General features: G+C 39.4%; 1 protein-coding gene across 1 annotated transcript in view; it reads left to right on the top strand.

Annotated features, from left to right (window-relative positions):
* Positions 1 to 12,320, top strand: part of CCHR1.PART1H2orf50 (chromosome chr1.part1 C2orf50 homolog) — a 398,845-nt gene that overhangs the window by 228,989 nt on the left and 157,536 nt on the right. Inside the window, exon 2 of the mRNA XM_044084301.1 lies at positions 11,877 to 11,916. Within this exon, the coding sequence (XP_043940236.1) occupies positions 11,877 to 11,916 (40 nt within the window). The remainder of the gene's footprint in view (positions 1 to 11,876; positions 11,917 to 12,320) is intronic.

Genomic DNA, 12,320 nt, shown 5'->3' with positions numbered 1-12,320 from the left:
ATAATGTATGATTGTAAAGTTATTTCTTCAAGCACAACTGTTTAGGCTTTAAAATAGGTTTAATAGATACTGTAGAATTTATACCAGGAATACTATCAGCTTTTAATTTAACTGTCCAATTGTATTCTTTCAGTTCCAAATCATTGTTTTTATCACCCCCTTTCATACTAGTAAAACATATATCTATCACTCTAAATACAAAATGATGTGTGTTATTTGATTCCACAACATGCTTTGCTATTGCATTTTGTCAAAATACATCTTCTGGTGTCTGATCTATGTTCTATGATACGTTCACGTAATTTTCTAGTTGATTTTCCAACACAGAAACTAGAGTATTGTTCACAGGTAGCTAGGTAAACAATATTAGTAGTATGGCAAGTAGCTGTGCAGGTAAAAAAGAAAGATTTATGTGTAATAGGCTGTACAAATGTGTCACTCTTACATATAACGCTGCATACCGAGCAGTTTAAACATGGATAAGTGCCCTTTTTATTTAATTCTAGCTTGTTTCGGGTTTTCTGCCGAAAGTCTTTATAACACAGAATTTGCTTTTTATATTAGATGAATTTTTATAAGCAAATTTAGGACTGGGTATAATAAAATTACTTATTTCTTGTAAGGCCATTAAAATACTCCAATTATTAGATATAATTTTCTTAACATTAGCAGTGCATCTACTATAAGTAGTAGTATATTGTAACAGACTATCATTTCTAGTGCTATAAACACTGTTACTGTTATATAGCACTGAAAAATAAGGGCTAGCTTTATTTTTTCGTTGATCAAAAACTAATCTTTCTTCTTCCATCAATAATTTAGGGTCATAGCCCCCTTGTTGGAACTCATAATTCATATCATACATTTGTTCGGCACATACATTATCATTAGTATTCAGCCTGCTAGTTCTGTAGAACTGGCTCTTAATTACACTTTTAAATGTATAGTTAGGATGCATGCTTTTCCTGTGTAGATATTTGTTTTTGTGGGTAGACTTCTTATAAATTTGTGTAGATATAGTACCATCTACTGAGTTTAAAAGTACATCTAGAAAATGTATTTCTGTTGATGAACTAGTCATTTCAAACTTTAAGAATGGTGTAGTATTATTATTTAAATATACAACAAATTCATTCAACAATTCATGAGTACTTCCCCAAACAAAAAACACATAGGTTCATAGGTTCATACTAGGCTATCTGCCCTAGGGCATTTATAAGCCTAGCCAGAATGTGTTTGGCTTTCGCCACCCATTTTAAATTTATTTTGCTATGCCCTTTTTCGAGGTTAGTATACTGTGCCTCTGTCTAACAGTGACACAGAAGTGATACCTGGGGTAAACCTATGATCTCCCATCCACTCATCAAGATTCCTCCTGAAGAGAGTCAATGAGGGACTCTGCCTAACCTGGACTAGGATTTTATTCCAGAGTGAAGGGAGCCTCTGGGTTATGAATCTGTCCCTCCAGCATGTCCTATTTATTTCAGTGCTGAGGTTCAAGTCTCTCATCTACAAAATGCTTATAGAACATAACACAAGGTCTAAAATTAATAGGACATTCATAAACATGTTTCTCTTCCCATTCATTTAAAGTTAAGTTAGCGTATGTATTTGCAACAGGTGTCCCCATAGCAATACCTGTCATTTGATAGTAGAGGGTATCATTAAAAAGAAAAACATTATTATTTAAAACAATATCTAGTAGTACACATAATGTTTCTATCTCTCTGTACATAAAGTATCTCTAACAGCATTAATACCAATTAAATAAAAAGGACACTTATCCATGTTTAAACTGCTCGGTATGCAGCGTTATATGTAAGAGTGACACATTTGTACATCCTATTACACATAAATCTTTCTTCTTTACCTGCACGGTTACTTGTCATATGGGTCAATATTATAACATCGAAGTCTAAAAACTTTGAATGTTATAACATCGAACCCAGTAGAGCAAACGCTTGAAATAGCGAAGCTGCAGAACACCAAATACTTTCCTAGGGAAAGTAGTCAGTGGGCCATTTCTGCAGCTTCACTGTTTCCTCAACTGTGGAGTGAAGGTTACGGACCGGGTTAAGGTAAGTGCATGAATGAAGGTGAGTGTGTGATTGGGCATGGGTTAGGGTGTGGGTCAGGTAAATGTGCGATTGTGTGGACGTGAGGGTTAGGGTGGGGTAGGTGAGTTAGGGTTAAGGAGCGGGTAAGGTGAGTGTGCGATAGTTAGGGACCTTAGGGTTAGGGTTGGGTTAAGATAAGTGGATAGCTAGTGGTGTATGTCTGGTTTAGTGTAGGGTTTTGTGAAGTGTATGTGTGTGGATTATTTATTTTTGTGTGCTTGAGTTGTGCGTATGTTTGTCGGAACAGCAAATTTTTTCCCTGGGAAAAAAATTCGCTATTCTGACTGTTCGGTATTCTGGTGTTTCAACTGAATGGGTTCGTTATTATAACATTCGAAGTTTTTAGACTTCGATGTTATAATATAGACCCTGTCATATTACTAATATTGTTTACCTAGCTACCTGTGAACAATGCTTTAGTTTCTATGTTGGAAAATCAACTAGAAAATTACATGAATGTATCACAGAACATAGATCAGACACCAGAAGATGTATTTTGACAAATGCAATAGCAAAGCATGTTGTGGAATCAAATAACACACACAATTTTGTATTTAGAGTGATAGATATATGTTTTACTAGTATGAGAGGGGGTGATAACAATAATGATTTGGAACTGAAAGAATACAATTGGATAGTTAAATTACAAGCTGATAGTATTCCTGGTATAAATTCTACAGTATCTATTAAACCTATTTTAAAGCGTAAACAGTTGTGCTTGAAGAAATAACTTTACAATCATACATTATGTTGCAGAATGTTTTATCCCTTTAAAGTAGACTATGTTACTTAATTGGATTATATTCTATTTCATCCGGTTGGCTGCTTTATTCATTGTGTATTTACTATTTTTAATTAAATAATGATGTGTTTAATTGCTTTCTATCACAATGAGGAAGGAGGAATCCAAAGGCTCTGTGGTTTGTAATTGTGCTGCTATTTGAACTGCTTTTATTTTAGCTTTAAAATAAAAAAAAATTTGGATGTAACTTTGCTGTTTTATTTGCTTACATTGGATTGTTTCTACAAATGGCAGCAGGCTTTAGTTTCTTTTGACTATGATGTGAGGTATTGCCAACTATAACAGGAGAAGTATGGCAGTAGATGTGTAACATATGCCAGCATAGCTAGCTGAAGTTTTGTAAGAATTATATGTCATTTGTATATTAAACTGATTTGTACAGGTGCTTGTGTTTAAAATTTATTTGTAAAGCTACTTGTTTTAAAAATGTGCCAACAGTCGGTCCTACTGGACAGAAAAGAAATGCACCTGTATGTCAGACTGTTTTGTAACTGTTGAAATGAACATATGGTAACAGAGTATACTAGAAGAGAAGAGGTTAATTTTAGTCCAGTTAACTTTGAAAAATAGTCTGAAATTAAATTACATGGTTTAGGCCATAAATATTGTATCTTACAGTTCTGATTGCACCCAGAGACAAAATGTCTGTGAAAACAATGACTAGGAGTTCTACTGTATTGTCCTTAGGGGTGAACTAATTGCTACCCTGGAAGGATGGAAGTTTTTGAAATGGTTTTACAACTTCCAGATGCTATAACACATCTTAGCAAAGCTTGGTGTGTGTGTGTGTGTGTGTGTGTGTGTGTGTGTGTGTGTGTGTGTGTGTGTGTGTGTGTGTGTGTGTGTGTGTGTGTGTGTGTGTGTGTGTGTGTGTGTGTGTGTGTGTATGGTAACACATATGTGCAAGATTCAGGCTAATTTTCTAGAAAAGGGGTAGTGTGGGGACCAGAAGTCAAGAGATCATATGTACATGATGTTATTCTGTAATCCAGCACTGAAATGTTGTTTTAATACTAGATGAGACAGAATGTTTTAATACTAGATGAGACAGAAGTCTCAGAGAAGTCTGTTTTTATAACGTGACAGAGAAGAATCTTACACCTACTTCATCTTACCTTGCTTTAGTAAGTAACCAGGGAATAGTAATTCTTTAGATCAGTCAGGAAAATATGGTGAGATTAGTGAAGTACTGTTTTTTCTGTATCTATGTGAATCTATCCATCTGTGTTATTTTTAATATTTCCTGTGATGGAAACTGTGGTGTTTATTGTAAGAGATATTTTTAATATTTTCATGTTTATTATTAAATATATTTACATTTTTATTGTGGCTAGTCTTTTAGGGAATATTTTAACCTTTGAGAGTACTTATATTTATTTGGTGACACTGTGGCCTCTCCTGAAAGCCTTGCTGCATTGGTCAAACACTATTCGTATTAATTTTATTCAGTATAATTGGGCACCTTTGCTGGCTTTGGAGTGTTCTGGTGGTGATATCTACCTTATAGTCTGGACAGAGGGGGCATAGCTGGTAAATCTGTCCCAGCTTTTCCCATGTGTGTGTGAAAATCAAATCATATCTCAGAGTATGTGTGTCAGCTACTTGGAGCAGGACACAGAGCACTGGTTTCACAGAGAGGGTGGTAGAGAACTTGGCTTGGAACACTCGGCTGAGGACCCAACTCTTCAACTTTGTTAGTGGAGAGTCTTATTTGGGGGCCTGGAGAGAGAGAGGGAAACTCAGCCCCAGGACTGAGTGTGCCCCTGTGTGCTTCCCTCTTAAAGGAAATTATGCTTGGTGCAGAAAGCTGCATCTGGAAATACTGTATGTATCTGTTTTTGCTCCAAGTGAATGTCCATCAGTGTTGTCAGCGGTGAGGATTGAAACTCCTTGATCACTGGCACAGAGGAGGAATATCACAACATGATTTATCTCTTAGATGTGTATAGACAGCTCCATTTGTATCTCCACAGGACAAAGGATTTTAGAAATACAGATCAATTGTTCATCTCCTTTGCCTACCAATGGTTGGGGAAAACCAGTTTCCAAAGTTACCTTAGCAAAGTGGTTAATTTATTATTTGTTTACAGTCAGCAAGGTCTGTCTTTGCCCAGATGTCTAAAGCTCATTCCAGTAGCTCCATGGCTACTTAGTCTGCCTTTTGGTCCAGAGCTTCTATTGATGATATTTATGCTGCAGCCACTTGGTGCAATGCTCCTACCTTTATTTCTCATTATAGGTTGGATTTCATCTCCAGGAACAGGGCTGCCTTTGGTTCTGTGGTATTTGGGAATACCTTTCCATTATGGCCACCCAATGTCCTTATATATGGGGACTTTGTCCCATCATGTGAGGAAAGAATGAAAATGACAACATCAGATATAAAAGTTCTGTACTTACCATAACTATGCATCTGTGTTGTCTATGTTCATTCTTCCTCAAATTCCAGCCCCCTGACTAATTTGGAGTGACCTGATAGTAATATTGGAACCACTGTTCCTGTTTGAGCTCCTATCTTTTCCTTTGACTTTCCTTTTATAATGGCTATGGCTAGTCCATCTGCTTCTAGGGCAGCAAACTCAATCTGATGTATTACAAGATTCTGAGGCATTATGGGTAAAGGGAGGAGTTCAAGAGTCTGATACAAGAAGCTAGGTAAATGCAGCTGAGCTGGATCCGAAATCAGATCTGAGACCTATCAGTTGAGGAAGAATGAAAATGGTCAACACAGATGCATAGTTATGGTGAGCACATAACTATTATTTTTCTACTCAGAACCTAAGAATCAGGGAGAAAGTATTCTGCATACTCTGGACGTGCATAGGCAGTTCAAGTACTGTGCTGACAGAACTAAGTCCTTTAGAAAAACTTATCAGCTATTTATTTATCAGTAGACAAAAAAGGAACATCTTGTGCCTACACAGACAGTTTCTAGGTAGTTGTCCTCAGCAGTTGCTTTTTGTTATTCCCACTATAGCATAGTCTTCTTCAGTGGCATACTGGAAAAGTGATACTTTCAAGAACCGTTCTAGAGGCAGTTACATTGTCCTTCATTTATACTTTTACAAAGTATTACAAACTGGATTCCTTTTCAAGGTTCAGGGTGAGTTTCTCTAGGACAATTCTCTGGGGGCTCCTGGATCTGTATCCTTCTTTCTCCCAGGTTGAATATTCTTTGGTAATCTATGCATATAGCTTAAAAGCTACTGCAGCAGTAGGAATGATGAACATAGTACAACTGTACAAATTGCACCTACACATAACCATAGATGTTCTTCATGTTTCACTGTTGCAGTCATCACACTTGAGTTATCTGCCTGCAGGTAGCCCTCAGTCGGCCCGAATACCAGAGACTTAGTATTTTTGCATCGGTTGCTGTCGCTCTAGGACTGATGTCAGGTCGTCAGGGCTATAGAAACAGGCAGCCGACGCCATTATATCAGTCTTTCTTGCTGAGGAGCCAGAAGCAGCTCACATGAGTGTTGGTTGGCTGCTACCTGAGTTTTTGTTTCCGAATTGAATCATCCTGAAGTCTTCTAAAGCTAAGTACCCCATTGGGGATCCTTTTTTCTTGCTCTAACCGATGTCAGAAAAAGTTAACAATTGTCTTGCCTGTGGAAAGCAAATACCACACCGAGATTTCCATTCTTACTGTGTCACCTGTTTAGGCCCATACCACGATGTTCCTCGCTGTCGGTTTTGTGCTTTGTTCAATGCCCGAACTATTCATTGTCGGGCCCTTTTTGTCGCTAAATACTTCTGCTCACGATCTCCGTATTTCGAAATGGCTTCAGTAAGCCATCCGACTATCGATCTTCTGAAAAAATGTAAGGATAAAGAAAGAGACAGACCACACAGGTCCAAAACTGTCGACGATGCTTCCGTTAAGCCAGTCGCCAGTTCGCCGGTACTCAATGAGGTGCTTTCGCAGCCCCTGATGCCCACTTCAATGGATTTGCAGTCTGCTACCGAGACCCGTTTGGAGTCCAGTATGCCGTGAGACTCTTCTTTGACTAGGGAACCTGTGGATGTCTCTACCTTGGATGGGTCAGGATCCACTGTGTAAGCTCCGGCTTCTGAGGAAGTTATTCAAATTACTGATATTCGACACAAACCGACAGCTTCTTTCGTGTCTTCAGTTCTGTCTAAAACTACCGAGTTTCTAAGGCCAAGAGTACTAGCTACGCCTAAAAAACGATGACCAAATCTCAACCACCTGCTTCCTTGCCGCAATCTCAAATGCTTAATGGCACGAGACTCTTCTTTGACTAGGGAACCTGCAGATGTCTCTACCTTGGATGGGTCAGGAGCCGCTGTGCAGGCACTGGCTTCTGAGGAAGTTCTTCACATTACCGATATTTGACACAAACTGACAACTTCTTTCGCGTCTTCAGTTCTGTCTAAAACTACCGTGGTTCTAAGGCCAGGAGTACGAGCTATGTCTAAAAAATCGATGACCAAATCTCAACCATCTGCTTCCTTGCCACAATCTGAAATGCTTAAAATGTCAGGTCATGCTGATTAGGGGAAGTCAGCCTTCCCCTGCTAAGAGAAAAAGAGACCAGTCCCCAACAGCTTTAATGGACCAAGAGTCTGACGACTCTGAGGTTTCTGAATATGAAGACTTGCCTTTATCTGCTTATGAGGATTCAGATGCAGAGGAATCCATTCCCTCTGCTTCCCCTCCAGAGGATTTTTCTTTTGGTGAAACTACATATTAAGAGAGCATTTCCACTGGGAATGACAGGATTATCTTCAGTCCAAAAGAGACTCAGAGAATTTTTAGATTTGCCACAACATAGACCTTTAGCTATCCCTCCAGTTCTGGATGTTGTGGATGATGTCTTTATGGAATCCAGTCTAACTCCTGATACTTTACTCCCTGCTCCAAGGAAACCAGACAGGTACTACAGAGTCCCTGACTCTCACAAATTTTTTTTCAAAAATCCTACTGCTGACCCAGAGGTCATTTCACAAGGGCCTAAAGATATTAAAGCAACTACAGCTAAGAATCCCACCCCTTTGGACAGGGATTCCTGAGCTTTAGACATATGGGGTAAAACAGTTTACACCTCTGCAACTCTCGCCATTAGGGCTTTGAATTGCCAGTTTCACATGTTGAAATACCAGCAACATATTATATATTATGGAACTTATTAAGCAAAAATTATCTACCTTTACAGACTGTGCAGAAAATAAAGAATTACAGGAGCTTATGCATTCTGCAATCCAAGTCAGCAAGCATACCTTGCAATGTGGGTTTGACGCCCTAGAAGCATCTTGCAGAGCAGCAGTCTCTGGTTCTGTACTGAGAATGCATGCTTGGCTTAAGGAACAAATCTTGCCAGACCATGTCAAATCAAAATTACTAGATGCTCTTTTGAATAAGGACAATTTGTTTGTCACCAAAGCAGAAGAGGTTCTAAAAAAGATGGAAGAAAAAGATAAGCCTATGCAGACAGTCAAAGATGTTTTGCAGGTGCAGCCTCCAAGATTCAGTAGGCATTGCCCCTCAAAACATTGGTCCTTTCCAGCCCCCTCAAGGCCATCTCAAACTAGACCCAGGGGAAACAGACCCCCCCAGATTACAATCTCAGGGTATGCAGAGATCTAAGCAATGGAGTACCTCCACTTCTAAAACAGGTAGTGCTAAGCCACCCCCTTACGGAAAGAACTCACAATGACTTCTCTACTCCACTCCTCACCTCTGCCCAATTGCTCTTGCCCCTAGGAGGAAAACGTGCTCACCATGCAAAAACTGGCTCTCCATCACCAAAGACCGATGGGTCCTCAACATTGTATCCCAGGGGTACAGATTTTACTTCCACACAATGCAAACCCCAAAAGGGTTCCCAAACCTTCCTCCAAACCAGTGGGCAGAGGCACAAAACCAAGTTCAGTCCCTGCTCTCCATAAGGGCAATTCATCCTGTTCCTGCAGAACAGACAGGCCAAAGATTTTATTCCAGACTTTTCCTGGTATCCAGAAAAGAGGGCACTTGGTGCCCATTCCTAGATCTTTCCATCCTAAACACCTTCTTGGTGGTACCAAAATTCAAAATGCTCACCCTTCAGCAGCTTTTTCCTATGCTGTCCAAAGATGCCTAGTTAGCCACCTTAGACCTAAAAGAAGCCTATCTGCACATCCCTAGCAGGGAATCATGCAGGAAGTATCTTCGTTTCAGGGCAGGATCTATGCATTATCAGTTTTCTGCACTTCCCTTTGGCTTATCCACTACTCCCAGAGTCTTCACAAAATTCCTGGCTCCAGCCATTGCCTATTGCAGACAGAGAAAGATTCAAATATACCCTTAACTGGACGATTGCCTGATTGAGGCAGACAGTCAGGAAAAGCTGTTGCAGCACCTGACATTTGTAAAGAACCTTCTAACCTCACTGGGGTACACCATCAATGAAAAGAAATCAAAACTAGTCCCCAGTCAAAAGATTGTATTCCTGGGAGCAAGCTTGGACACAGCATCCTAGATGGCATTCCTTACTCCAAAAAAACAAGCCTATCTAACAGGCTATTTCACTCAAATGGCCACCAGAACCCAGCTATCTGCAAGGAAAGTCCTGCATGCTTTAGGGTTTATGGCCTCTTGCATTCTACTAATTCCATATGCCAGACTGCATATGAGGAAACTTAAAAAGTCTTTGGTTCCAACATTCTCAGGACCTGGAAACCATCATACCTTGTCTAAGGACAGAGTTTCTTTGGTGGGCAGCAGCATGCAACCACAACAAGGGACTTCCCTTTACACAACCCTATGCCGCCCAGACCCTAACCACAGATGCATCAGGGGGCACATCTGGATGACAAGTGCATTCAAGACCACTGGAGCCCAAGTCAAATTCTTCTGCACATCAACTAAAAAGAAATGCTAGCTGTTCAGCATACTCTGACAGCTTTCAGATCCCTACTCTTACCAGGACCCCTGCTAATAAAAATAGATAACACCACAGTTATGTGGTACATCAACAAGCAGGGGGGAACCCACTCTTACTCACTCTCCATGCTAGCCATGACCCTGTGGAACACGGCATTGGACATGCATATTCATCTGCAAGCTCAATTCCTGCCAGGCAAACAAAACTCTCTGGCAGACGACTTAAGCAAAAATCTCCTAGACCCACACAAGTGGCAATTAGACCCCAGCACTTTCAGCCTTCTAACCCAGAAATGGGGGACCCTGGAGGTAGACCTTTTTGCCTCCCCCTAAAATCACCAGATCAGCAAATTCTGTACCAGGACACCTCACAGCAGGGCTTGGAAATTGGATGCCCTCGCAATCTGACAGATTTGGAGCACTTTTGCAAGGAAGAGTGGGCAAATATTGCCAAGTCAAGATGTGCCATGCTAATAGACTCCTACCCAAGAAGACTGAATGCTGTAATTAAATCAAAAGGTCCTTCAACAAAGTATTAGTTTAAGGGTGTGCACACTTGCAACTAGCTTATTGTACTTTTTTTATTTTTTATATCTTTTTCCCTAACAGATTTGTTTTTCAATTGAATTGTACAGGTTATAGGTCACATTAAAGGTGGGAAAAGTTTTGAAATGATTTATTGTGATCTCATTTTTTATATCATAAAAACCTGGCATTTTAACAGGGGTGTGTGCACTTTTTATATTCACTGTAGTATGTCAAGCAGTTATCGGGCATGTTGCTTTGAAGTAGGAGATGAGAAGGGGTGATTCTAAACCATACTATAAAAAAAAAAAAAAGATAGTGAAGGTAGAGAAGTGGCCCGGGGCAACTATGTTTTACTGTATTTTATTTAAAAAAATATATTGAGTTGGAGGGGGAAACCTTCATAGTAATGATTTAAATTTACAGTGCTAAAGATGGGAGGTGGGAGTGGTCGACCCTAGCTATGAGTACACAATAACATGAGATGTGACCCAAGGTATTTGCAGTCATTGGTTTAGCAAGGGAATATTGCATAGGTCATCCATCTAAATAATCGTGACCTCAGAAGCACACAACAAAACCTTCTGCAGGTTACCAAGCCATACTTGTCAGGAAATTACCTAATGACTTTTTTCTTCTTCTTTCAATTAACATATCTGCCTGGTATCTACCTAAATTGTCTACATATATTACTCTCTCTGCAGTTAGTACCTATGCTATTAAATGCATCTTTGTTGTACTATGTCATGATGCTACTCTGAATTTTTTTATTTTAGGCATTGCTACATTCCTTGTAAATAACTTAATGCTAACCAAATTTCTCAAACATATTGTTATTGCATTCTCAAAATACTGTACTTTTGCCTTGTATAAATTCATATTGTATATTTCTCTCTGTTTTTGTACTGTTAAGTATCTTACAACTTGAATTGTTAAGTTTTTCTTATTTTTTTAATTACGTTCCTGGAGCTTTTCTCCTCTGGTCTCCTCTCAAAAAGGGCTCTCTGGGCCCAGTCAGACTAACCCAGTTAACAAATGTAAAAATAAATAAATAAATAAGCAAATTAGTAACTTAGCAAGGGTAAGGTTGTGACCATAGACACAGTTCTTATGTATACTTTACAAGGTAGGAGCAGAGAAAAGCAAAAAGGTATGCATGTACTACCTGTGGACAATTATACATTTGCTGCCTCTCTGAGCATTCAGCTGAACAGAGCTGGCCAGACTGCAAAGTTGAGACTTCAACCATGCCAACAAGGATTTCTCATTATGAATTCATCACATGGGCAGGCATTGTTATGTTAACAGAGCTATGACAGAGCAAGAATATATAAATTAAGCAGATGTTTAAAATGTATTTTTTCATGAAACCTGACCACTGTTGTTGTGATTTGCTCTACATTAAAATATGTTATAATTTACTTCCAAATAGTTCTAGGCAGTATCTAAATTTTACAGTCTTGCTTTTACAAAGAGTTTCTCAAAAACTGTAAGCAATATATTAATAATTACTGATTTCCTCCCAATCCTCTTTCTTTTTCAGGCAAGAAAACTGGAGTTTTTTGAAAGACTACGACTCCATGGTAAGAGCATATTGCACTCAAACAATGGTTTGACACATTTTGAATTATCACACCACATGAAAAAGGTATTTAAAGCTGTTGCAAAGTCTTTTTTTTTCACTGCTGTTCCTGGCTGTTGTGTGCATTCCTGTCTTGGGACAGGAAGAGCATTGTCTAGCCTAGGTGGAATCATATGGCCTTTTCATATTTTAGCTGGGGAGCCTTCTCAGTCCTTTCATTCCCTAGAAAAGTGAAAGGAAGGTAGTAGAGAGTGGACTACCCTCCCTTTCTCTTGGAGCTCCTAATCTCACAGTGGCTCACTAGATCTCCACTAGTGCTACTGACTATGAAGAGCATATGTGTGTCTGATCCATGGCCTCAGGGCAGCACATGCTGTGTGAGTTCTGTACCCAGTGCTCCTTCTG

This window comes from Protopterus annectens, chromosome 1.part1 (assembly GCF_019279795.1).
Source record: "Protopterus annectens isolate FY-2018-M chromosome 1.part1, PAN1.0, whole genome shotgun sequence".
In the NCBI taxonomy this organism is placed as follows: domain Eukaryota; kingdom Metazoa; phylum Chordata; order Ceratodontiformes; family Protopteridae; genus Protopterus; species Protopterus annectens.
Note: the sequence above shows the minus strand (reverse complement) of the source record. Positions and strands in the feature narration are given on the sequence as shown.